Source organism: Rhea americana, unplaced genomic scaffold (assembly GCF_003343005.1).
Source record: "Rhea americana isolate MKP2758 unplaced genomic scaffold, rheAme1 scaffold_22, whole genome shotgun sequence".
NCBI lineage: Eukaryota > Metazoa > Chordata > Aves > Rheiformes > Rheidae > Rhea > Rhea americana.
In genome coordinates, this window is record NW_028186329.1 from 5,232,567 (window position 1) to 5,258,978 (window position 26,412).

The window sequence follows — 26,412 nt, forward strand, 5'->3', positions numbered from 1 at the left end:
AAACGCTCCAGAGCTGAGCATCCTTGCAGGTATCTTTCCTTTCTCTMTTGCCCTCAACTGTCCAATGCCTTTTCTTTCTTTCTCTCTCTCTCTCTTTCTTTATTTGTCAGGGGCTTCTTTTGGTTTGTACTGCAGCAATCACTTCTGTACCTATTACTGATAGTTCATAAAACACTTTACCTACTGGATTCCAGGAGAGGAGTCACTGATTTATTCAGTTGTAGGCAGGAAGGACCTCAAATTGACAAATCCATGCAAAACTTGTAGAGGGGATGCTTGAATTTCCTAGTTCCCTGAACAAACATGACGTTTCCTTGTTCTTTTAGATTCACTCTTTCATTTTGAAAAGTTCTTCATGGCTCTCTGCCTTGGTTTGTGTTTGTAATATATGGTAACAACTCTCTTGAAAGCTCTTTTTTGCTATGATCCTTGCATTACCGTACCATAGACATGGCTTATCTGCCTTTCTTTCTGAATTCCCCAAAGCAGTCATATGCTGTGCCCTGGAGCAGAGGTTTAGGATCTGCCTGTTGTCAGAGATTTCAGCTGGGCCTTTCCAGYTCATGGACTGATTATTTGGGGATTATGTATCTGTCTTCTAAAGGTATAATTTGTTCTTTATTCTTTATTGGAAAAAAAAAACCTTCAAAATTCTGAAGTAAAGACTGAAACATAATGTGGTATTAGGCTTTTAACTGTAAATAAATTTGTAACTGTTTTGGTCTTGAAGGGAAAAAATATAGTAAGTTTTTTCAAAGGGATTTTGGAAGCTCTCTTTCTGCATTATAGTTTCCTGCATGTTTGCTGTTTTCAGGAGAATGAAGGCATTGACCTTTTATAAAGGGAACTAAATTGTTGAGTGTGAATTTTACAGATTTAAAATATGAAACTCTTGATTACAGTTTAAGCAGTGGAAACTGAACAGTTCTTTCATTCTATGATATTTTTGCCTTTATTATTCACTGTTTGTCAGTGGGCACAAAAGTGAGGAATGGGTTTGACCAAATGGTTCAGTAGTCACTGCCCTTAGTGATGACTTTCACCTCTTGCAGTTGTTAGCTTTTTCACCTCTAGAATAGGTTTACTTTGAAATCAACGGTATAATGACCAAATAATGCAAGCAGGAAGCAAAAATGAAAATCTCAAAGGAGTAAGACTGAGGCTTGATTCAGCTTCCTGAAGAGAGGCATCTAGTTTCATTTGAGGTAAACTAGGATGCCCCATCCAGCCTCCAGCTGCTCCCAAGAATATCGCAGGTCTCACGTAGAGACCCCAAGCAATGGCCTCAGTGTTTTTATTTCTACAGCTAAGTTAGTTGGTGACATTTCTGCTACTGGGCTTTTTAATGTGTATTTTGTGAGGAAATAAGGCATAGAGAAAGATCAGTTTTAAAACCTGGAGTTAGTTCCTGTGCTGTGTTCTCTATACTTATTCATAGATTGTCTTAATTATCGCACCGCTAAGTGGAATCCAATTTTCAGGAAGGGCTTTTAACTGCTGTATTACACATTTTGCCTAGCTAGTAAAGGCACCATCAGTTGCATGTCCTACATAGAAGTGAGGAACAACAACAACAAAACTTGGAGACTAAAAGAGATCAGATGTTGTAGAAACGAACAAAACAAAAGTATGGGAGGCGGAGGAGAACTTAGAATAAAATGCATGAGTTTATAAGTATTTGTAACTTTGGAAACCAAGCTACTTTTCATGCAAGGAATGCTCTTTCAGGATTGCTTCAGAGGATAGCAAATCTAAAGGAAAATATTCACAATAGGAGACAATGTAGTCTGATACAGGAGGGCGGTTGCTTCTCCATACAGAAATTATATATGTAGAAAATACTCAGAAAGCAGTGTATCAAACTTATGATTGTTCATGTATATTACTAATACCAAGATGCATATTTAAGTCTAGATTCTGTAGAAGGTCAAAGCTAAAAGCTACCTGTAGTAGATTTGGATTCAGAAACTGTCATGTGTAAGTTGAAGTTAAATAATTCAGTCTCCTCCTGCACTGGAAGGCAAAACATATTATTGAGGGATTACAGTTTACGTACAATGATATTGCCAAGTAAACCCTAGAGGGAAAGAAACAGAATTTCATTCCAGAGTGTTTCAAGTTGCATTTATTTTGTATTCAGGTGTTGAACTAGCAATCTAGCTGTTCCTTTATTGTTATTATTACTATTATTATTAAGCTGGCAGAAAGGAAAAGGGAACAACGGTCAAAAAAGCTGAATACCTCAATTCTGGGCAGGAGATAAAAAAATGACTGTGGATGGCACTTTTGTTTTCCTTGCCTTCACCATGGCAAGCCTTTCTCACTGTTCCCGTTCTGGCTGTTGTGCAGGTGGTTGACCAGATTGACACGCTGACGTCCGACCTGCAGCTGGAGGATGAGATGACGGACAGCTCCAAGACGGACACGCTCAACAGCAGCTCCAGCAGCACCACCGCTTCCAGCTTGGAGAAGGTCAAGGTGCGGGGCAGCACGCCGCTCATCAAGCCCCCCGCGCACCCCTCTGCCATCCTCACCGTGCTGAGAAAACCCAATCCGCCGCCGCCGCCGCCACGGCTGACGCCGGTCAAGTGCGACAAGTCCCCGAGGCCGCTTCCTTCTGCCAACCCTGTGAAGACCAACGGGACCCTGCTTCGAAATGGGGGCTTGCCGGGAGGGCCAAACCGCGTCCCGAATGGGGATGTATGCTGCATACCCAACAGTAACTTGGACAAAGTGGCCATGCAGCCTCTGATGCATAGACCTGAGAAAGAACGGTGTCCGCCACCAGGAACGAGGGAACGGGTACGATTTAGCGAAAAAGTGCAGTACCATGGCTATTGCCCCGACTGTGATGTTCGATATAACATTAAAAACAGGGAGGTGCACTTGCACAGCGAGCCTGCGCGCCTCGCAGGGAAGCCTCCGCACCAGGGCCCTCCTCTGCCGCCTCCGCTGCCTCCCCTGCCTCCATTCCCCCTTGAAAACGGAGGGYTGGGGATAAGTCCCAGTAATAGTTTTCCTCCTCCGAGACCTGCGACTGTGCCTCCACAAACTGCACCAAAACCCCAGAAGACCATCTTGAGGAAATCAACCACCACGACAGTGTGATGTATGCCACTTGAAGAAACTGTTTTTTCCTATATATAAACATAAATAGGTAATGAGCACTTTCTACTCAAGCAATAAAAAGTCCTAATATATTACTCCTTGCGTCCAGTGAAGTGGCATAAAAATCACATGGTAAGTACTTGGAAAAATGCTTGCTGATGCTACAAGTACTCAGCAAAAACCGTCATTTTGAAAAATGATGCTGAGAAATATTCATGCTTTAGCTCAGGTTGTAAACTTCTGTTGCAGTTTCATATCTGTACTGGGGTTCAAAAAACAGTGAAAAGAACGTTTGGCTTGAAAATACTGAGTGGCAATTCATGGTGGATTTCAGTCTACCTGACATAATGGAATAACTAGTGCTATCAGGTTTTGGGTAACTTAACTGTTTCTAGCAAATATGTCTTAAAACGTCATTTGATGAGCAGAGTGGAATACCCGATAAAGAGTTTTGATTGAATCTTAGCAAATGCATTTTGCTCCGTCTGACTGCTTGAGCGAAGGCGTTGTGTGCCGAGCTGTTCAAGGGGAGGTAATCATCAGATTTTCAGGCAGCCTGGTCTCTGGTGTGGAAGCAAAGAAATAACTGGAAGTTATTTCTCTGGAAGTAATGTTGACGTGATTTTGGAAAACTAAATTACCTTGCGTTTTGTTTCTCAGAAGTTCAACTTGCCTCAGCCAGGGTGAAGTGTAAACTTTTCAGGAGAGCAAACATAGCTCCGTTCAGTTACTCTCTGTTTCCACGGCTCCATCTGCAAAGTGGTGGTAGCATTTCATCTCACATAAGTCAAATGGAAATTAAAGCAACAAAGCACAGTCCTAAATTTTTACAAAGCTTTTGTCTGGTGCAAATCTCTTTTGGAAGGCAAAGAAAATTTTGCCTAAGGCCTTCAGGGACATCTACTTAATTCATGTAAAGAGCTTTGAAGTTGAAAAGCTCTGTGCAATTATGAAGCATTAACATGCAAAACAAGCTATTTCACATGTTATTACATTTTGGTTGTGAACCCAATTAATATTCTTACTAGTTTTTTTAAAAAAAAAAGTTTTCAGGTTTTTAAATATTTTATGAAAGAATACTCTTTTATTCTCAAATAGAGAATTGCTGGGATCTAGAGATTAAAACCCATGCGATCAATGAAGGAAATCTGATAATAAATCTGTTATTTACAAAAGTCAAGCCAAATTAAGCTCTCAGATGGCCCAACAGCAGATGCTATATAAAACCAATATGTGTTTTTAGCTGAAATGTAAAACATACACTATGGCTTGATCAAAGCTGGCTTCTCTAGAGCCTTACTAGTYAAAACAGGTTTTTTAAAATTCAAATTCCCATTCGCATTCAGTAATAGGAAGTAAACTTAAAACCAATCTTCAAGTAGTTTCCCTGTATACACATTATAGTGTATTTGTAGTATTTAATTTAARCCAAACAAAAACAATCGTAACAAAAGCTCTAGTAGATAATTATCTTTTGAAAACCTCTAAAGTAAGCAAAAGTTGCCTTTTGTGCAAATATCCATTTGGAGTTTAAAGCTTCATATTGKATTATTTGCATAAAAGTCACGACACAAGATAGTCATTATCTCATATGGTTAATCATGCCTTCCCGAAAAGCTTCCTGCTTGCTTATCATGGTGCACTTCACATTTTGTATTATTTCACTATATTTACTCTCATGAGCCCTGTTGTCAATGAAGTCCTGGTGTTTGCAGTGGAAGGCAGGAAATAGTTCTAGGTGTGTGTGTGTGACCTTCGCTGCCCTAATGAAGTTTGTGTCATGGATTCTGCTCACCTCCAAGAGGCTACAGCAGCCCCCTCACTCATATATATAACTTACATAGAAATTTGTAATCAGTGAAATAATGCATGGACATACCTGCATAAAAACCGCAGAGCTATGTTTTTTCCTCTAAAAAGAAAATTTTCATTGTGATGCTGACTTTATCACTAGTATGAAGAACATACACCAACTCATTAGAAGTTAGTTTAATAATCGTTTTCCTTCTTTAAAAAGCTACTGTGTAAAATAAATTATGGGTGAATGTAAGTCAAATATTGCATATTTCATGTGAAATATTTTTGTGTCATCTTAAATTTGAGAAAATAACACTCAGTACTTGGAGGGAGGGAAGGTTCTGCTGCTCATGTCCACCTTAATTTTCTCCTGCTCACTGTACCAGAGTGTATCTTCAAGATGTTTTGGCAGTTCTTCTGTGCACCCAGTTTAGAGGATATGCGCAGAGGTAGCCCCAGTTCTCCTCTCTCTGCTGTTCAACTCTGATCGCAGTTTTCTCTCTGGAGTTGTAGGTGTGCTCTAGCCCATCACAGAGATCTGTGTATAGGTTGGCCCATTCAGTATCTCTCCACTATTGCTAATAGATGACATGGCATATATCTGCTGTTGATCTGTCATCTCATGGTAGTCATTAATTTAATATACTGCTAGTCTTGTTATTTTTTTGGGTGCTAGCTCTAGGAATTTTGCAATACTCAGTCATAAGTCTAATTTATTTTATGTTGTCTGCCTGAGAAAATACTGTTGTTTCCATGAAACCTTTTCAGTTGGCTATCTATTTTTGTTCTAATATGATCCCTCCCCAGATACTCTCTCTCAGGGCTGGTATCATAAAGCTCTTGCTTGCTCTTTACCCATGTCCTCTGAAACAGTTGAGTCTAGGGACTACTACCCGCTTGTAGGGAATGAAATAAGGCTTTTGCCATTGATTTTGATGTCAGCTACCACTACTCATTCTTATTCTAAGAGTATTAGACAACCAGAATGCAAAATAAACAAAAGCTTCATTTCTACGAGGATCTATCACATTGCCAGGTTTCCTACAGAAAAGACACATAAGTGAATTGTCCTTAGATAGACAGAGGACTAAGGACAATAATCTACTTATGGTTATTGCTCTCTGTTAGAAATAAGTAGTTCAAGTAATAATGCAATTTATTGCATTTAAGTAGCAATGCAATTAAGTAGTAGTGCCATTTGGTTGCACCTTAGGAAGGCAAACGAGATTGGAGCATTTGCTTAAAACATTTATTATGAATCAACAAATAGTAGTTCGACAAGAGCAAAAACCTAGTGCTGTAAGATATTGAAATGTGACGGTTGTTAAACTGCTCTAGCAGTCAACGTCTAAAGCAAAGTCTAAATCGTAACATTTCAGTTTTCAAGAGAAAAGATTAAAGGTTTCAGAACAGTRTTAGAATGAATGTATCCCACCTGCTTCTTAGCTTGGTGAAAGCAAGGAAATCTGGGGTATTAATCCAGTTAGGCTTTTTGTATTTAGTCTATAACCAAGCAGATAGTATATTGAGAATGTGGTAGAAGATACTCTGCTTTCAGTACCTCGCTTGGCTCATACTTTCCAGTAGGAACTAACCTCTGGTAGCAGTGTACAGCATTTCTCCTCTTGGACCCTGTCCCTGGGCTTGTCAGATGCTCATGAACACGTTAGGGTTTCCAAATTAAATGCTGTGCTCTGCAGATGGGCTTTAATATACGTGGTTAAATTTCAGTTTCACTGAGATGCTGAGTKAACAGTTCTCAGGTCGGTGGAGTAAAGTGAGCTGACGTCTGGCTTTCGGCTTTGTTTTTCTCGTTCTGCTGATCCCAGTGTGAGACTGCGCGTTCGGCGCTGGTCTGCCGCGGGTGCTGCCTCTGGCTTTGTCCTCTCTTTCAGAGATACATTCCTCTTTCGCCGTGCTCCCTCAGGACCATTTCACAACTACTGCCCATTATCCTTYTTGGGGGGCAAAAAATACCATGTTATGAAGACAAAGAATGCAGCTTTTCAGAGGAAACTCTGCTTTTGGCTGCGAAGAGAGCTTCAAAGTGTGAAGTTTTTTTATTTTTTTTTTTAATTTTTTTATTTTTTTTTCCCTCCCTGCAATGTTTGCTCATCCCAGCTTCCTTTAATGGATCAAAGTTCTGCACATCCACTGTTAAGCATGCTACAAGTGCTGCAACAATTCTTCCATCATAACAAAACCCTCTGCTTCTGCGTCCTGCTGTGAGTTATTTTTACCAGTATAACAATTTTACAATAGCAACATGACAGAATAAAGTTCAGATTAAAACAAACAAGCTTGCAAAGCATGGGGAACAACTATCTAATAGCTTTACAACACTGTCTGGAAGCCTCTAATTAAAATGGCATAAGAGGGAATGCAATGTTATACTCAGCCAGCAGTGTTTTTAAGATTTAAATTAGAAATGTAATCTCTGTGAAGCATTTTTAAATACCAGTAACATGATGTTTCACATCCACTGTCKGGTCTGTTCTGGCACCACGCTAGCCAGACAGTAGTTGCCTGTCTTTGAAAATAAAATACAATGTCTTTGAGACTATGTTTAATGTACTACAGAGAGGTTAATGCTTTGAATTTCTGTACTAAACTTTATGTATGATTTTATGTACAGAAAAACTGAAAAGCCGGTAACAATATTCAGTGCTTTAATACAACAATGTTTACCATCGTTTCCTACTGCTACTCTGCTTTGATTCTCCAGTGGTATTTTAAAGTCTGAATTGCCAAAATCTAGACTTCTCGAAGTGGAAGGAAAAAAGTGAATTTTTGTGTTTTCTGTCAATTTAATGAAGGGAAGGTAGAACTAGRCAGTGGAATTTGCTATTCTGTAATAACTGCACTGGTTAATAATCTGCTATCTTAGGAATGTTTTCTAAGCGAGGAATACCAGAGGAGTAAAATCAAATAAGAGTACATTTTAAGAATTTACGGTAAAAATCTTGAAAAACAGAAATCACTGTTCTTCCTTCTCCCTTGTTTGGTCTGAAGTTGTTGCGCCTTCCATCACACCTTTGTTTCTCGTAGTCCATTGTTCAGAAAGAAGAAAAAATCCCAAATCGTCATCCTTTTCTTTTTCGTTCTGATGAAATCGTYGCCCATTTTTAGAACGTTACGTGACGTGACTGAAGTAGACTGCCAGTCTGTCTTAACTTCCTTCAGATAACTTGATTATTGGTTTTGARGCAGGCAGAGTACAGTGTATATTCTTTAATTACCAGGGGGAGTTGTAGGCATCCTCTGGGACTGCACAGWTCTCTTCATTTCCATGTACTGATTATGGCTCTTCCTTCGGTGACACCGCAAACAGTAATTTTACACGTGGAGAGAAAATCATGCTGTGATCGCTACCTGACTCTGGTGATTAACTCTTAGAGCGGGCAAGAGTACAAGGCACATAGTTTTACAGTGAAAGCCTTTCTCCTCCCCAGCACGTATATATGCTGTGGTTCACTGCTTTCCAGGGGCTGTGTGTGTATGTAAATAGAAAATACTTAATCACYGTATAAATCCAGAGGTGAAACATTACAGAAGTTTACAATAGCACTTCTATTCAYGCCAATAATGATAAAACCATCAGGCTTAAAGCAAAGTAAGATCACATGAGTGAGTTATTGGCAAAGTCACGTAACAGAGGAACAGAGCTACGGCTAGCACGACGTTTGGAGTAATTACTCTGAAAAATTCCTGTTGCCTGTAGTATAGCYGCGCTGTATTTTGCGGGGCAGTGCGTGATGCGGTGGATTTCCCGCCTGGCGTTTCTGGACCGATGCGACTTACCCGTGCAATTCGCAGCGAAGCAGCGGCCGCAGCGGACAGCGACTTTGTCGTGATTTTGGCGAGGGGGTTGTAGTGGTCCCTCTTGGGACAGCTTTGGGGAGCGTGTGCAAGTAACTCGTGTTGCTGAACGTAAACGATTTGACATCTGGCTACCTCACGCTGGCTAAAACCTCAGCCACGCCGGCTGAACGGCCGCCAGGACGTTACTGTCCCGCGTGGCGAGTGGCGCGGTGGCCCGTGCTGCTCTTAACTGATGTCGTCTGCTTTTGCTTGGGGTTTTCACACTTGTTCGCGCACCACAGAGTCGATGATGTGTGGCCTGGAAGGTTTTTTTTAAGAAGTTGCAGCACGTGCCGTATATCGGGTGGACTGCAGTGCTTCAGGGGCAGAAGCAGGTGGGACCGTGGCTGTATTTAGGCTGTGTGTGGTGATACTGAAGCTTTGGAAATTTTGACGCAGTGATTTCTCCTCGCTGAGGCAGTCAATCTCCTGTCAGGGTATAAAAATAAGGTGTGAGTATCTCTCTGCAGGAGATGTAACTTTTTATTTTCTGCAGGACTGTTTTTGTTATTGCATAAGTACAGGTCTTTRTTGGTGTGCAAATGGCTTTTATAAATTGTGCGTTTGTGTTTATGGAAAAAAAGCAGGTCTGATCCAGTAAGAGAAATACAACATAATTTCTACCCTATAGCTAACTAGCCGCAGTATTTCAAATAATGAGCAAGGTCAGGACCATAATGCTGCCTCACTTGGAGAACAGCAGATAARGAGGCTCCAGAAACTGTTGTCTCTCCTCCTTATAAGGGAAAGGTTGTTTCTTTTATCTTGGAATATTTCATTTAYATACTGATACTCCTTAAGGAACTGGGCACAATCTGCTTCACTGTTGGTTGTATATTATGGTCATAATATGACATTATGGTCTTTTATAACAGTTTTCTGATATCAGATCTGTTCCTTTAGATTGTTTTGCCTGATTCCTAGACTCACCTTTTTTAAGCTCATGCAAGTAATAAAGCAAAAAATCAGTTTTGTATGAAGGGTAAAATAGTAGGTAAATTATGAAAACAAAAGGAACCTTGAGCAAACATATCTAAGTRWRTTCTTCAGTGATGTCCATGTGGTGAAGACTGYATCAATCCCAGAGTTTGCTTTTGCTAAAGTGAGTTTATTATCATTACTTTAAAWTCAATCTTGAATYACTTTCAGCATAAGAGAGCAAGAAAAMGCTGGTCAGTGACATCATTTTTCGTAAGTATTATTTCCTTCCTATTTTGCTAAAATTAAGTTATTCATGCATGTCAGCTTTTTCAGGTTCCTTCCTGGATAAATTAGCGTGTGAAAAACAGAACATTTTGATTATATTTTTTTATATATAATCTCTAATATCTACAGAATCTTTTCTTCTCTTTTTCATTTTTGCAAATACAGTGTATGTTTGTACTAGAGCTACAAATCGCATTGTCTTCTGCCGCCAAGGGATAACTGACGTATGCCGTAATTTTAATGGTAACCGCTTTCCTTTGTTTTCCACAATTTCCTCATAATTGCATTGTTCAACTTTACAACATTGACGCATGAAACAAAAGGTGCGTTTAGCAGCCACTAAGATAAACATACATCCTTCCCATTTGCACTGGGATACATCAGTACATCCCTTTGTAGTGATGAAATGTGTGAAGGAAAAGGGTTAGASACAATTTCTAAGTTTGTCCATATCTGCAGGGACCAGCTTCCCCATACTGTCTTGTTAAACCAGGCCAGTTAAATCAGTACCAAAGAATAAATGGATAACGTGATTTTGCCATAGTTTTCTTATGTTGCTTCTATTTTGGCTTAAACCAGTGTGGGCTTTTCTTTTTTATTATTATTTTTTTTTAAGCAGAGACATGTATATGCTTATGAAATGAGCTGCAGTGGGAGCACTGGGGCAGAATGGGAAATGCAGGCAGACACGATGTTCTGTGCATGCTTGAAACTGCAGAGCTGACTTGTATTTTTTAAAGATGGCTCCATTTATTCCTAGAAGATGTTTTAAAGTATAGACATTTTGAAAAATGTTCATAAATGAACATGCTGATACCTGAACTTGAACTACTTTACCTAGAAAGGAAAGAATTTGAAATGTTCATGTCTTTTTAGCTCACTGCCTGAAAAAAGGAACAAAAGTCACTTTTGCTATTTAGCAGAGCTGAGCAGTAAGGGTGATATGCTCATTAAAAGTCAATTCCTGTACTGGAACTATAGATGGAGAAATAATATGAAAATCACAGTGATCTTCATAGGACTTTTATAATTAGCTGTGGAGGGGACTTTTTTCGTTAGCTGTACGAGTATAGCTGTATGAATATAGAGTCCATTAATGATGCACAGGGAACATGAGATGTAATAAGATACAGTAAATAAAAGAAAAATGGATTTAGGTGCTTGACATGCTAGCTGTGGGAGAAAGCTGGGAAAGGGGTTTGTAATGCAGTACTAACCCTCTTGTACCTCCGGGTCCTGCCCTTTAGCTGCAGAGCCGCACTGCCCTGCGGGAGCCTGGGGCGGCTTTGCAGGCTTTTGGGACAAGAGACCAGTGCCTCCATGCACTACAAAAGACACAGTCTCTGCAATTCGCTCAGCACAGGGTTTAATTCTCCTAGATCTGTGTATCACTTATATAGTCTAAAACATTGGCTTTTTAATACCCATCGTTATCTTCTCCTTCCCTACTCCTCCTTTTTCTTCCTCCACCTACGCATAGTAGTGAGAGAATGTGAAAAAAAGTTTGCCTTTAAGTCTTTTGCTTAATTTAGTGCAGATCAGTATTTCAGTTGTGGCAATAATTACAAAGTCTGCTTAGGTATTCCCAGTTCACTTCTGGTTGGAAGCGTGCCTGTCATCAGCGGTCAGTGCTAGGGTGTGARTGGCGAGAAAACAATTTATCTCCCTTCCCATAGCTGCACCGGCTGATGCAGGGCAGCCAGCGTCTCGGAGAACAGAGGCCTTCAAATCCCCACGCTGCCGCTGAATTTACTTTTAAGCCGATGATTGAAAACAAGGGCTCTGTCGTTGTCACAGGCTGAAGCGTTGTACTTCACAGGCTGAGGGGCTCCTTGATGTGGCTGTCACAACTGAACGTTTTCACAGCTTTATGGTCAGTGCCCTTCGTCCTAAATACTCAGAACGAAGGTCCCTGTGCCATCCTTCGTGCTTGAATAGGGGGAAGCAGAGAGAACGGGCACTTTCTGTGGTTTCTTACAGAAACACAGAAAGCTTTCCACCCAAAACGTACGCAGTGTCTTCCCAGATCTGTCCTGGCCTTCTAGAGACTAATACTAGCCTGGAAAAAATATATATCTCCAGGCTATATGTATATATTTTAATATATAAAAAAAAACTCACAGTGGGAGCACTGGGTGTGATGCAGAGTACACACACACGCACRTGCACACGCATACAGATATGTGTGTATGTATTGAGGGCTGAGGTTCCCCTTGGTCTCTATACTTCCCACCAAAGTGGTAGCAGCTCAAGAGATGAGTTTTTATAGATCATAATAGGAACACCATCAAAAAATTGAAATAAAACTAAGTGCTTCCTTCCTGAAAGGCTTTTAATGGTATATTTGTTCTCATGAATGTTTTTAAAACTCCTCATTGTTTTAAAGTGAAAGGAAAACTTTTATCAAAATGCTATAATTCCTTACCAGTATAAATACTCCTACTCTGTGCCTAGGTCAAGTTTTTAAGGCAGCATATGTTTTGGACAAGAAAATCTTACAGAATGACTCTGCTGCAAACATAAAAGCTGTCCTGGTTGTGTGTTCAGTGGAGCGCAGGATTGCTTGCTGCTCTCATATCAACCCTCCTTCCCCAATGAATATTAACAGGATGCTGTGTACGAATTTGGAGGTGTAATTTGATTTTGTTTTACAAATCAGCCCCTCATATTTTTCATCCATGTCCAAAAAGCTTAAGTATTAAATGTGTGGCTACCACCAATAAGTAAAATACAGGAAAAAAATGCTTTGCATACTCCAGATGTCCAAACACATGATCGACAAATATCTCTTTGATAGGGTTTAAACATGCTTATAAATCTACTTGAAGGTTGACTAGGAATGAGTATTTAAAATATCATAGCTATTTTGAAATGCAGGAAAAATACTACTAAGTTTCTTCCATCAAGCAATGTCTCCACTTGTCTAGGTTTTAAAGTCTAAGTGTATAATACTCCTGATAGAAATGGGTGATGACAGTCTCTGCCCCTAGAGAGTTTACTAGTCTAGATTCAGGGTACATATGACACCATCAAGCTAATTTTATACTAGCTGACCTAGGTACAAGAAAGTATAGAACTAGCGGGACCATACAGGGTCCAAATCACAGGCAGTAATATAATACAAGTATAGTTTAGAGAGACCTAGAGGGATATCTAAAGAAATAAAATAAAGTTCTCACATTTAGATAGTTTACAGCAATTTGAATTCTTTTTAGCTCATTYCTCATCAGTATTGAGGCAAAATCAAGTGATTTGGAGGACAAACAGATTAAAGAATGCCACAGAATTATGTGTCAAAAGAGGGAAAGGAAACTAAAAGGACTTTGCCAAATGGCCAAAACACACGCTTCATTTTAGCTCTAGTACAACAGTATGTTAAAAAGCAAAGTTTTATATTTTACTAAAAGATGGCAGAGATAGATTTAATGTGGTCAATCCTGTGCAACAGGACTATCCGGAGGGCTTGAAAGCGGGTTGCACGTCTTGGCTTCCCTGTGGGTCTGCCCCAGGGTGGGTGGTGTTTGTCTGGCCGTTGCTCTGTGGCTCTTGGCTAACAGGCAGCTCCGCAGTGCAACTCCCGTCTGGCGCAGGGACGCAAGAATGGTCGTGCTTCAGCTGGGTTGGCCTGGGCRTGTAATACAGTTTTGGTTGTCGTCTTCAGGTTGTGGAGCATTGCAGGGTGTCTTTGTGCTACCCACTGCCCGATGTGCTTCCAGTGGTGTGGGTTATCCTTGGAAGAGCATCCCAGGCACTGCCAGATCGTATCTGCTGCTTGGGCTCAGCTTGGATGCAGCCAAACTTCTTGTAGGAGAAACAACCCATATTAAGAGACCATTATTATCCCTGGCCTTGCTGTAGGCTTGCTTCAGAGTCTTGTCCCATTCCTTGGCCCATGTATGTCCCTGATGTGTCCAGTGATAGAGTTCCTGGCTGTCATGCTTCTGCAAACAGAAGTTCACTACGTGCTGGTATTCAGTCACGTCGGCACTTTTACTTGAGGTGTGATGGTAGGAGAGCCAGTTAAACTGTGATTAAGAGCTGTGAAAGACTAGTGGAGTGCAAGGAGGATCAATCTGGGCCAAAAGCCTGAAGAAATGAATCTTTGCTTCTGTGAGCTCTAGGATAAATGTTGCCCTGGCTTATGTACCTGAATGTAAATGGTTCCTCTTCAAGTATTTTTAAAAAAGTTACTCAAGGATRTGATGGTGCCATCTTACATGAGTCATATGTCCACAGCGCTGTCTTTGTACCATAGTAGTATGGTAGTTGGTAGTGTTTTCCCTCAAAGAGAGTTCTTTGTAATGACAAATGTGGAATAAAGCAGTTGGTAAGGATAGCAGAGTGGTGACAAAACTGAAAGGAGGTGGTATCAAATGTTTTACCTACGAGAGATCTTAAGCTTCCCTGCCCCATTTCAGACTTTGCCAAAAAATTTCTTTCAGTGGTAGGTCAATGAGGAGKTACTTCTTTCACTGAGTGAACATCTTCAATCTTTCACCTCCTTTACCAGTTTGAAATATGTATTCCTAGCAAAGTTAGCAGTAGATTACAACCATCACAATACCACCATGAATAGAACATTTTAGCTATCATGCAAAAAATACTGTAGGCTTTGAAGCGGAGATACGTAGTACCCGGAAAAGTGTATGGAGAGTGGCTCCTACAGCAAGCATGTATTACGCATCGCAAATGGCAAACGTTCTCTATTGCTGCCTTTCAAAGAAAGCATGAGCACTTCTTCTTGAGTGCGAACGACGACTCACTCTTTTAGAAAACGTGATTTTAATGAAGTCAAGCACAGTGCCACATGCCTGGCCACCTAGGTTAGACTTACTGGGTTTAGCAGCTTTAGGCTAAAGCTGTGGTTGCTGGTGAGCAAGCTGAACACCCAGCGCAGTGTCAAAGAGGGCCAAGACCTAGTGAAGATGTTACTGGAAAATATCCTTTCCTTATGATTCATCCTCAGAAAAGATGATGCAAGCTAAAAAAATCAGAAAGAAAGCAAGAATAGTGCCTTTAAAACTTTCCTGGAAGTCAAAACTTCCAGAATATGAGTTGGTTTAACTTAACAAAGAAAGGGTTTAGAAGGAGGCTTGCTCATGAACAAAACGGAAATATTTTCTGACAGCAGAGGGCCTATTAATATAATCTAAGTACAACAAGGGATTGTCACTGAAGTTAGTAATATCAGACTAGAAATAAACTGTAAGATCCTTAAGATTGAGGCAAGTAGCTGTTGGAGAAACTTGTGATGAAATGGAGTCAGGAATCCACACTACGATGTTTTTTGTATGTAAGTGGTCATCTCGTAATAAAAGAGACGCACCAAATCTGAGGGGATCTCCATGAAAATCTGCAGTGGTAAGTAAGCAGGAGGACAAAGCACTTTACCCTCATTGTCCCTGGTAACCATTAAAAAAAACCCTGATGCATCCTTTGTTAAAAGATAGATGAAAAATATACCTTTCTGATATTCCTGGCTCATGCAATCTGGTACTGGACAAAAAAGAGAGATGAAGAAAAAAGCAGTAAAGCATGCTAGGAGCAATGGAAAATAAAAATTTCAAGCTTTGGTAATTGGTAACATTGTTATGAGTCTCTATGCAAAGACTCATGTAAGTCATGGGGCCAAACTGCGATCACGCATTTATTTCCCTGCTTGAAATTTTTTGTGAAAAATGCAGCTAGGATGATTCRTAAAATGCAATTTGTACATTTGGGATCAGCAACTTCACATGATCCTTAATTCTGGAAGAGTGATGACGTGTTTTTCCTGAGGTGGCCTTATTTTCAAATACAAGAGGATTATTACAAAAGTATGTGCAACTTGCAGGCTTGTAATATATACTGCTTGCAGACTAGCTGTACTGTTTGAAAACTATTAAATATCAGATTTTGCAGAAACTGGAAAAATAGTCATATGATACTGAAAGGACCCTTTTCTTAAACTATTACAAAGCATTGTTGTAATTAGAAAAATATGCTTTTAGAATATATTGCATAAAATTTTAGGTATATGCCTGAAAAATGTCAGAGGAAAAAGATACTGCGTACTAGTAGCAGCAAGAGATGAGAAACTCATGTTAGAAAAACAAGAATATAGTGTTTTCATCTGAATGCTGGTAGGTAACATTGACTTCATCTTTTCAGAACTCTTAAAACAAAAGTTGCTGATTTAYTGTATTGTAATTCAGGTTTGAATGTGTCGATGTAGTATACTGGCCAATTATGCCAGCACTCAGTGCAAAAATACAGAAAACGATAGGCTTTGTTTTAAGTAGTTTATAATCACATATAATCTCAGATCAATTCTGATCACATTTACACTTGAGAGTAAATCTAATGATACTAATCGCTAATACTGTTTGCCATTCCTCCGTGTGGGAAACATCTTTTATAATTTCAATTGCATTGCTGAGGTAGAAGCAGCATTAAACATTAAAAAAAAAAAGTGAAGTAAAACAGGAAAAATGGTATGTCAAACTTCATATAAGCTCCAAATGTAAATTTTGTAGGATTACTGCATTTTGCGTGCATTGTTCACTTTTTCCTGATATTCAGCTTCAGCTATACAAAAACATGCTTTTCAGTCACTTCTTTTAAGGTGGGGACTAGGGGAGCAGAGAGAAGAAATAAGACTGTAAATAAATTACAACCAACTTAATGAGTCAACTTCTAGAAAGAAGACTGCCAAYGTAACAAGCTTCAGTGATAGTCTTATAGTCTGAACTCATAGGCTGAGACAGGGAAAATATTAGAAAAGCATTTGTCTATACTAATATTTCTTTTTAYATTTTTTTCTCTATTACTCATTAACTATACATATAGAGATTAATTATTTCTCTCTCAGATGCACAGTGAATCTTTTAAATTGTATTCAAGTGAATACTTCATGAGCTGTCAGGAACTGCGTTGCGTGTGGCATATTTGATATCTGTAGAAGCCTTAAAATGCCTGAAATACAAAGCAGAGAATCTTATCACAGTGCCAGAAGACTCCAGGACACAAAAGAAAACAAACAAACAGAAAAGCACAATTGGTAGGAGCATGTTGTATTGATTTAGCACTTCATGGGGAATTGCTCATTAGAGAAATCAGCTTTGCACCACTCTGTTTCATCAATATTGRCTGGAAAAACTGTGAACTCCAAGTCTGATCCCACTGCCTTTTTCTCGCAGATGGTCTCTTGCCTTGTCTGATTTGACCTGTGGGTTTGTGCCTTGGTGAGGAGGAAGAGGATCACTGAGTTGTTGAGCCCGGGGACCTGCGGATGCCCCTGCACTTCAGCTGTGGCCCACATGCCCTACATTTTCTTTGCATAGAAACACATGCAGGAAATAGGAGACAGAGGAAGAGTAGCCTGGTGCCCTTGGCTTTTGCACTGGGAGGGATTTGGGATAGTTGGGATGCAGACTTGGAGCAGGAACTCGGAGTGCTCCTAGGGTCCCCGCTTGGACAGACCCAGGAACCACGGTGGAGCCTATGCTGGACTGGCTTCTGCTGTTCTTGCACAACGTGGCATTTTGGTTTTTGAATACCACTGCAGTTARGGCAAAGAGGGGTTTCCAAGTCTGTCCCAGGGAATAAAGGTTGAATGGCAATTATAAAAAAAWTGATACAAATTAGAAACGTAATTAGTGCAATAGTACATGCACTCTTAATGCTCAAAACRTAACTTATATAGTATTCTGACAGGTAAGATTCCCTGTTTAATATTGCTGTCAAACTACTTCTGCTGTTTTTACAAGCCCTGTGTGTTGACATCAGGTATGGGTGAGAAATTATTGAAAGTAGACCATAATGCTGACGGCCATTTTCTGATTCTCAGAGAAACAGTTTATACCAGATCTGTTTTCAAAATGTATTACATGAGCAAAATCAAAGAAGCCATTCCTTGTTGTTTTAATTTTCCATAGTTAAGCTTTTTAATTAATATTATTAATATGAATAAAGACTTRGTAGGAGGAACACAGAGCAAAGGAAATAGCTAGTTTTTCTGTAAATTTTCTGTGTATTTATGGTTTGATTTTGAAATTGTATACTGTACAATCATTTATTCATGGTGCAAKAGCAAAGGCTTCTCAAAACTAGAGCTGCTTCTTTCCTTTCTAGATAAGACTTCTAGGGTCAGATTTGCTGTAACACTTTTCAGCATAGCGCTAACTTACCATCATCATGTGATACATGATGTAAGCAACAATTTTTTTTTTTCTGTCTGCAGAAGGTCCTGCCAAATTACACCGAGTATGAGCAAAATAAAACACATGATTTTTGGTTGCAATCAAGTGTAGTTGTTGTATGCCAGAGGGTATACTACAATACAAACTACAGTTTGCGAACAGCACCAGATTGTTGCTGTAGCTAATCAGCRTAGACTTAATATGTTTGTGGAAAGACTAATAATGAAACTGCTTTTTTGAAGACAGGTAGCAAATGGCAGCATGAGCCCAGTGGAATGGATTCGTTCCAAAGTTTGCAGAGGTAACTCAAGTGTCTCTGTGCCACGGAGAGCCCATGCAAAGGGCTTATCTTCACGGAGCTAGGTTAACATTAGCCTGTAGGAAGGGCTAAAAGGATCGTATTTGTGGAGTGAATCAGTGCGTGCTGTGGTCCTGCTGTCCACACTATCCACATTTTGGCATGTGTGGTTACATTGGGCTAGCTCTAGTCTAGTCCTGTGAACTTGAAGAGTGCATGAAATGCCCTCTGGGACTGCATATGCCTTTTTGGTTTTGTTTGCAGGGGACTCGTTGCATGCTCTCTGAGGTGGTTTTACAACGTGAACCAAAACATGGCATGTGAGGGCAATAGGGAGATCCAKGTCAAAAGAGCATTTGATACAGATGCACGTCTGAGTCAATCTGGATCCACTTGAAAGAGCAAGAAGTGATGAGAGCCTAAGGGATCATGAGGAAGAGCCCAAGGAGGCAGTGAGAAGTAGATTATCCCCATCCCTTTTCCCATGGAGGAACCCAGAAGAGAGAATCACAGACATTGGGTGTACAGCGCAGCTTGTGTACCACGTGGGCTGGGATTGGGATTTAGTGCTTCACTTTACTGCTCAGTTTCTTGGTCTAGGTCCAATTTATTGCAGTAACTTGTTTATTACTTACCATATGTTTCTTGTGATGTACAACAGTGAAATTTTGTTTGACCTCTTTTCTTCAGAGAACTTTTTGGTCACATACTRTTATTTATTCATGCCTTTCTGAACACAAGYGCTTAAGGTAACTTGAGTTATCAAAAATTAAGAATTTTTGCATACTCACTTTTCATTGTTTTTGTTTACTGTCAGAGAGTTTTTTGGCAGTCAAAGCTGTACAGGTGTCACATTCATTTTACATTAGAACCATTTGCATCATGTTCCATAGCAAGTCTTTTGGCATAGTGTTGAAATTTTGTCTCCCCCCTCCGCCCCCRCTCTTATGTCAATAGCCCATGTTTACATGCAAGCAAATATTTAGGTGTAAATATAAGATAACAGAAGCTTATACGTATAAGTATAGCCAACAAAATATTAGACAAATTAGGAAAAAATGCTTCCTCAGTCAAGRTTTCAGAATATGAGACTTGTTCTGTGGCAAATCACTTTGGAATGCTTCTTTAATCATTTATTTATACAAGCCAAAGCTTCAACTTGAATAGAAAAGCTTGTTACAGGTTCAAACATGAAAGATTTAAAATGATTTCATTTATAGACATTTCTCTGTGTGCATTTTGTATWCAGCAATGCTGTAGCAAGTAAATGCCAGCTTACGCTTCCATTTCTGGTCCTTACTAAGACATACCATTTTACAGAATTTGAGTTTCCCTTATACCTGTTGAAGATCATCCAGAATCTGGACCTGGGTCATTGCTGACCATTATGCTTGTTGAGGGACTGCTCATTGCACCAGGTATCACACGGAATGACAGAAAGTTGTCCCCCAGCCTCCAAAAAGCTCCAAACCTTAATTTACAGCACAGCAACAGGGCGGAAGGAAAAGACATTATGCTGCCAAATGACCAGGATCAAAYTCATGCCATAATTATTTTGCAGGGTTGAAAGGGGCAGAGCTTTGGAGAGGATGAATAACAAGGTAGAGGGGCAATGAAAGGAAGAAGCTCCCAGGAAATGGAAAGTGGAGGGTGCCACAGAGATGAAGAAGGGTGAAAGAGGGGTGGAAGAAAAGCCAAGCAGAACTGGAAAATACTCCGACTGCAGCAGCCGTGTCTGACAGCCAAGTGTAATTAGTTTTACAGCTTAAGTCTAAGTGGCTTCTTCCCAGAAATTTCTTTGCTGAAATCCACGTGGCATGAGATTACAAAGTGTTTCTCATTTTCCTATGGAACATTGCAGGGAACAGCAGGGTAATTTCGCTTTAGTTTCACAGCTTCATGTGTTTGCCTGTGTCAGTGTGTGTGCATCCGTCTGTCCGTCCATCCCCCTATAATGCCTGGAAGCCCTTGTGACCGACCAGGTAACCRTTGTTTTTGCTTCAAACTGTTGTGACTGATATCATCACAGAAAAACTAAGAGCATTGCTGCGATTTCAAATGGAAGAAGTGCAGCATGAAATACCTTTGCAGCATCTTACCTTTGATAAGAGCCGTAGAGGTGATCCTGGGAGTAAATGGTGTTATAGTACAAATAGAGATGCACTGTATAGAGCATTCCCACTTAAGAGGGAATTGCGTCGCAATCTCATTTTAAACCGCTTAGATAGAAATTAACCCTCTGCACAGACAAGACCAAATCTACCCCTAGAGCCAGGGGCTAGATTAGTTACGTCAAGGATGAATTTGGCCCACTGTACTGGTGAGAGAATATAGAGCTTGAAAAGGGCACGCAAAAAGATGAATTGGAAACAGATGTCAGGAAGCATTTTTAGAATCGTACATTTGTGAAGTAGCTACTGGGCAAAGCAGCTGATGATGGAAAACACGAGAGGACGAGAAGGGATGCAGGGAGAGCGAGAGCGCGCCAGGAGAAAGTGTCACTACGGCAACTCTCGGGCACACGTCAGGAGCTGAAGTGCAAAGGCAAAAGGAAGTATCTGTCGGTGAAGGTTTTCTGCGTAGCTGAAAGTGCGTGAGAAGATCTGTGCGTGAGCTCTAAAGGCTGTTGGAAGGGTGAGTCCTGTGTGCGGACTGCTGTTTCTGCCGTCCGCCTGCTCCCCTACGCCATCTGTCGCAGGTTGCAAGCAACTTTCTTTTATAAAAATATTTACRTAAATACATGTATGCATATATAAAATACATATATACATGTACACGCACACATACACACTCCTCTGCATTGGGTTTTGTGAAACCCTTTTTTGTCCATTTGCCACCTCTTTCCCTTGTTCTCTGTAGAGACTTTGCCTTGTTTTCTCATCCAYGTGCAAAAGTAGACCTATACCTTGCCAGAGACGTGGGCATTTTTACAAAACAAATTTATAGGAAAAATACTATGCACAACGCTTTGTTATTCTTAAAGAGAAATCAGAATGCTTTCTGTAAGGTTATTCTGCAGTTCTCTTAAAAAAGCAAAAGCATTTTAATTTTAAATTTCAAGTCAAAGTGAAAACTTTTATTTGCTTTCCTGTGAGAATATTGATTACTTTGTCACAAGTAATATTTTTCTTTGAAAATTTGCTTTCGAAAGAATTTTTTTTTCATTAAAGATCTTCTTAAGGGAAAAGATCTGATTAGCTCTAATGATAACATTTCATTATCTTGTATTTCATTACATGGTTATCCTTAGTAGAACAAAAGATTGAAAACATAAACTGCTGTGCCCTTCACATTTTAAATGTATGACAGAGTCACTATCTTTAGCAAAAAATCATACTTTCACCTTTTATGTAAAGAGATGTCAGTGAAAATGGGAATATGTTCAAGGAAAAATAACTGCCATAAAGATGTGCAAAAAGTGTGTTTATTGGGTAYTTCCGTTACTGCTTTGACATCGCATAGTAGCATCTTCAAATGGGAAAAGGTCTRTGCAGATGAAGTCTAATGTCCATGGAAGTTCTTTCTATTCACTGYCGTGCTGTAGTGTGAATTGGCAAAACTAAAACCTACAGACTCATTTAATAATTTCTCTTAAAATATTGCTTTATATATTAGTAGAATTGCAGCAAGTGCTTGTAACAGTCAGCATGTGCTCGGTTATTAAGTTTATTGAAGTTGCTTCACTTTTTTCTAACTCATGCTTGAGAAAAACTGTGTTGAGAGGACTTCACGAAAGCTAACAGCTCAGGCTGGAGTACTGAGTCAAGGCACGCCTCCGATCCTGGGAAGCATGGTACAGGATTATTTCTAAAATGAACTTACTGCATAAATAATGCATCTAAGACCAATACTTGCTACGAGAGACCATCAGATAGCCAGCAGGTGAGTGGCGTAAGTGGAGTCCAGGCTGGGACTCCACAGCGTGATTCAAACTTGCAACGGCACGGTGTGGRGCTACCCGTAGAGAAGCCACGTGGGAAGGGAGCCTCACTCACCGGAGGCGTTCTTCATTTCCTTTCGTGAAAGACGATGTAGGTATTACGCATCTGTGCCTGCCTGAGCGCAGGCATCTATAAGATGCAGGCATTTGGATAGGCATAAAGATGTGTTGTACTGCTTGGGAAATTAAAGATGTGGGAACGGTGGATTATAACCTAGATATTCTAAATGAGCATATATATATATATATATATCTGTGTGTGCATATATATATATATATACATATATATATATATAAAAACACGTGAATATGTACTTTAAAAGACAAGTGACTTTTTTTAGAGTTGGAGTCTGTGCACCTCGTGCTCAGATGCTACGGCGCTACGTAGCAAGTTCTGAAGAATGGATTTTGTACAAGTTTTTCTAGAGCTCTCCTAAAACCAAGGTTAAGTGAACTTACTATCAATTCAAATACTCTTCTGTTTTGAGGACYTGAATTACCTAGCAGCTTGATGGTAAGAAATAGAGGCTTATTTTTCCAGTTATTTCTTTTTTCCCTATTGGTTTGAGTACTTTTCTTTCATGCAGATCTTCAAATAAGGAACGCCTTCCATGGCCGTACTTTCCACTTCCACTTTTAGTGATGGTTCCTCCCTTTTTCAGGTAGGACAACACAGAGAGATGGCATTGCTGCTTTCTGCTAGACAATCATAGGGATTCTCAGATTTATAGCTAACATGAGATGTATCGGGGTATAAGTTAGGACCATAAATCCCTAGTTAGTTGAAACTTGGCCAATTCCATAGTATTTCAGGTAACTCACTGATGTGATTATGTTGTGCAAACTTAACAGGAGCTGCTTGCCTGCTCTAGCTGGTTGGCCTCAGCGTTTGAAAGCTTCTTCCAGCCTTGATCTAAGCCCTAAACTGCACACCACATAACCAAAAATGTCATTTGCTTGACCAGAGATTTCTACCTGTCACTGCACAAGGCAAACTGCATTTTGATCATTTATAAAATGCATAACTGACAACGTTCAGGGTAATGGTGTGAATAGTGTGAATGCTTCAAAGCTATGAATATGCTGGGAGTAAAATCCTGCTGCTTTTTGCCCTTTAGAGAAAATAAATCCAAAAATGCCAGGTGTTCTAAGTGTGCATCATTTAGGCCACTTTTCCCAACCTGTCATCATACCTTTGACGACACTGAAGACAACTGGTCCCCTTCCCCCTCCCCGTCTTTCAAGGCCCTTGTGATTTTCATAGCTCCTCTTCAGCTGCTATTCCATGCCTTCTTAGCTTGATTGTTCAAAATTTTATATCCATTTATTTTTTCTTTTACATCAGGACTTTAAAGATTAAGAGCATTTGTCACATTAAATTCTTCATAAATTACTTTTGAYTGGATATACCAAATTTCATCCAGAATAGATGCCTCCTGTTACCRTTGTTTGGGTGAAAGATAATAAATGTGTCAATCTGGTGTCCCAGAAAGAGAAACTTTTATTCTATAAGTTTATCCTTAGAGTACTATTGACTGCTTTACTAATTCYCCCCAAAATACATATTGAGAAAGGAATATAAAGAATGTTAATATTTCCATTAGTACTTTAGATTTATGCTTGAGAAGTTTAATACTCAGGAGTGACAGATTCTTTATTTTAATGCTAATTGAAAACTGATATTCAATAAACCAGATAATATTACAAAAGTAGCATTTTATTATTTCCTTTTTAATTGATTGAAGGAGGCCTTGTTTTGTTTCGAATTCCTTTCCTTTTTCCTCCCCTCCCCTCCGCTCCCCTCCCCTCCCCTCCCCTCCTCTCCCCTCCTCTCCCCTCCTCTCCTGTCCTGTCCTGTGCTCTCCAAGTCATTATGTAGCAATGGGTAAAAACTATGGGCCAGGCTGGAAGCTGATAAATGATTCAATAATTTCATGTTATTTTCAAAAAAATAATGCAAGCTTCAGTTAAATGCGCAACAGTACTAGGATTGCAGCTGACCCACCATGAATCATACTAAAAATATAATTTAATTTTGTAATGATTGCAACTTCAAATCCACCTAGTAGTCTTTGTGCCAGAATAATATTTTGCATTTACTCAGCCCTGCTGTAAGTGTTGCCCAAAGTTTAAAGCCACCAATAACCATGCCCTGGTATTTTTAATTGCACTCTGCACTTTGAACAGAGATTTTAATGACCATCTTTCATCACGAAGATCCTTTCCACTGCAGAGGCTGTAGTAAGTCTCAACCTGTTGCCTTCAGCAGGTTGGATGCTTCATGGCTGTAGTTAAGGACAACCTGCTCTATTTTAATCCTGTGGCCAAATTCAGCCCTGGCATAAGCAGGAAACTTTCGCTAGCGTCAGCATAACCTTTTATACAAATAGTGGGTTTGGCCCATTAAAGCCATGAGTGAGGCCCATAATCACCTTTACCACAAATTAGGTGCTCCTCAGCTCTGTTATTATACAGAGGAAAGCCTCTTTGAGCTCTCAGAGATAAATTACTGCATTTTTCTCAAGTTCAGCTACATCCTACCAATTGTTCACCTAAACTGGTTGAAAGGACATTGCTTTAAAATAAATTTTTAATGCCTGCTGTTTCTGACATTTTAAAGGCGTTAACATAAATTTTTCCTCTGTCAGTTTTAGGAAGTGTAATGAGTCCTATTCAAAATGCTGCTAGTAGGCAAAATTTGTAGATTCACWAAGGCAAAATGTTGCAAAATTGCACAATTGCTGAGTTACAGTAAAGATGAATGACACTAGTTAGATACATGCTCRTAAGAATTAAAAAATTGASTTCTTTAAAGAATCAGATTTTCTGGGTTTTATTAATTTTAAAAAGGTTAATTCATCCATAAGAGAACATTAATAAASACTCTTCTCTTTTTTTGCCTCTCTCAGCTCTATATACAATTATAAAAATATGTTTTTTTAAGATCTACTGCTATATTCAAATATCCTTTGGAAATGAATGCATTTCATGTTGCAGGCTCTGTCCTGTATGGCTTATGTAGTAATTAAGAGAAGGGGAAAGATATCGTGCAGGTGAGAAATGGAGAGATAAGATTATAAGTATTTTAAGTAATAAATGAAATATTTATTGAAGCTAGCTATGTTCAGCTAATGCAGATTTCAAAGCATRCCCTCTGTCCTAAAATATTTGAGCCAATGAACACATCTGAAATCTGTTATAAATGAAAGTTTAAATTATGCTGTTTGCTGAACAAAAATGCGTGCTTAAGYRGAGTTTTCAAAGTAAATCATCTTTTCCTGTATAAAGAAAAGCCTTTGAGCCTGTCGAACAGTTCCTAAATTCAAASCAAGGAAGTTGGCAAGGGCCTCGCRGCATCGCTGTAAGGTGACGCGCGCCCGAATTTCTCGGGAAAGTCTTTGGGAGGCGCAGGTAAGCCCCTCCGCGGCTCTGGCCTCCCGCCCTGCTGCTCTTCCCTGGGAGGGGTTCGCCTCCAGAGCTAAACCAAGCCTTTCACGTGGACCCGCACGCAGATTCGTAGCRAGAGAGCTGGTAGACCTATGCTGGGAGAATTGCCAAGAACGATCAGAAGAGTACATTAACAAAACGTAATACAAATTGTGTGGGTCTCCTCTCCAAAAACTTAATAAGCTTTAGGTATATTTGCAAACTTTATCGTGCTATTTTACCAAAATATGTATTTCCCCCATGAAAGAATCACTTGCAGTGATTTACGTATGCTATTCTGGTCCATGCTGATTTTTTGTTGTTTATATAATTCTCCAGAGCTGTAAGCATACAGCTGATCTAAGCCTCATACAAACTTGTAAATTATCAAGGCTTGTACTATTCTGCATGGAAACAATTCATGTCTGTCAGTGGGATTTATTCTTCATCTTYACAATTTCTTTGTATATTTTATATTTTTTTGATATTTATCTACCATATAAAAACAGTAAAGGAGATACTATATAGCTGGTACTACTCTGTAATGCAGACTACTAGATATTCCTTAGCTATTTTCATTTTATAGCTGAAATTCA

The 26,412-nt window shown here is 39.6% G+C and overlaps 1 protein-coding gene across 1 annotated transcript in view; it reads left to right on the plus strand.

The window, feature by feature from the left end:
• Positions 1-2,277: 2,277 nt before the first annotated feature.
• The window catches only part of PRR16 (proline rich 16), a 47,495-nt gene continuing 23,360 nt past the window's right edge, over positions 2,278-26,412 (plus strand). Inside the window, exon 1 of the mRNA XM_085305330.1 lies at positions 2,278-3,240. Coding sequence (XP_085161456.1) covers positions 2,278-3,108 — 831 coding nt within the window. The 3' untranslated portion in view covers positions 3,109-3,240. The remainder of the gene's footprint in view (positions 3,241-26,412) is intronic.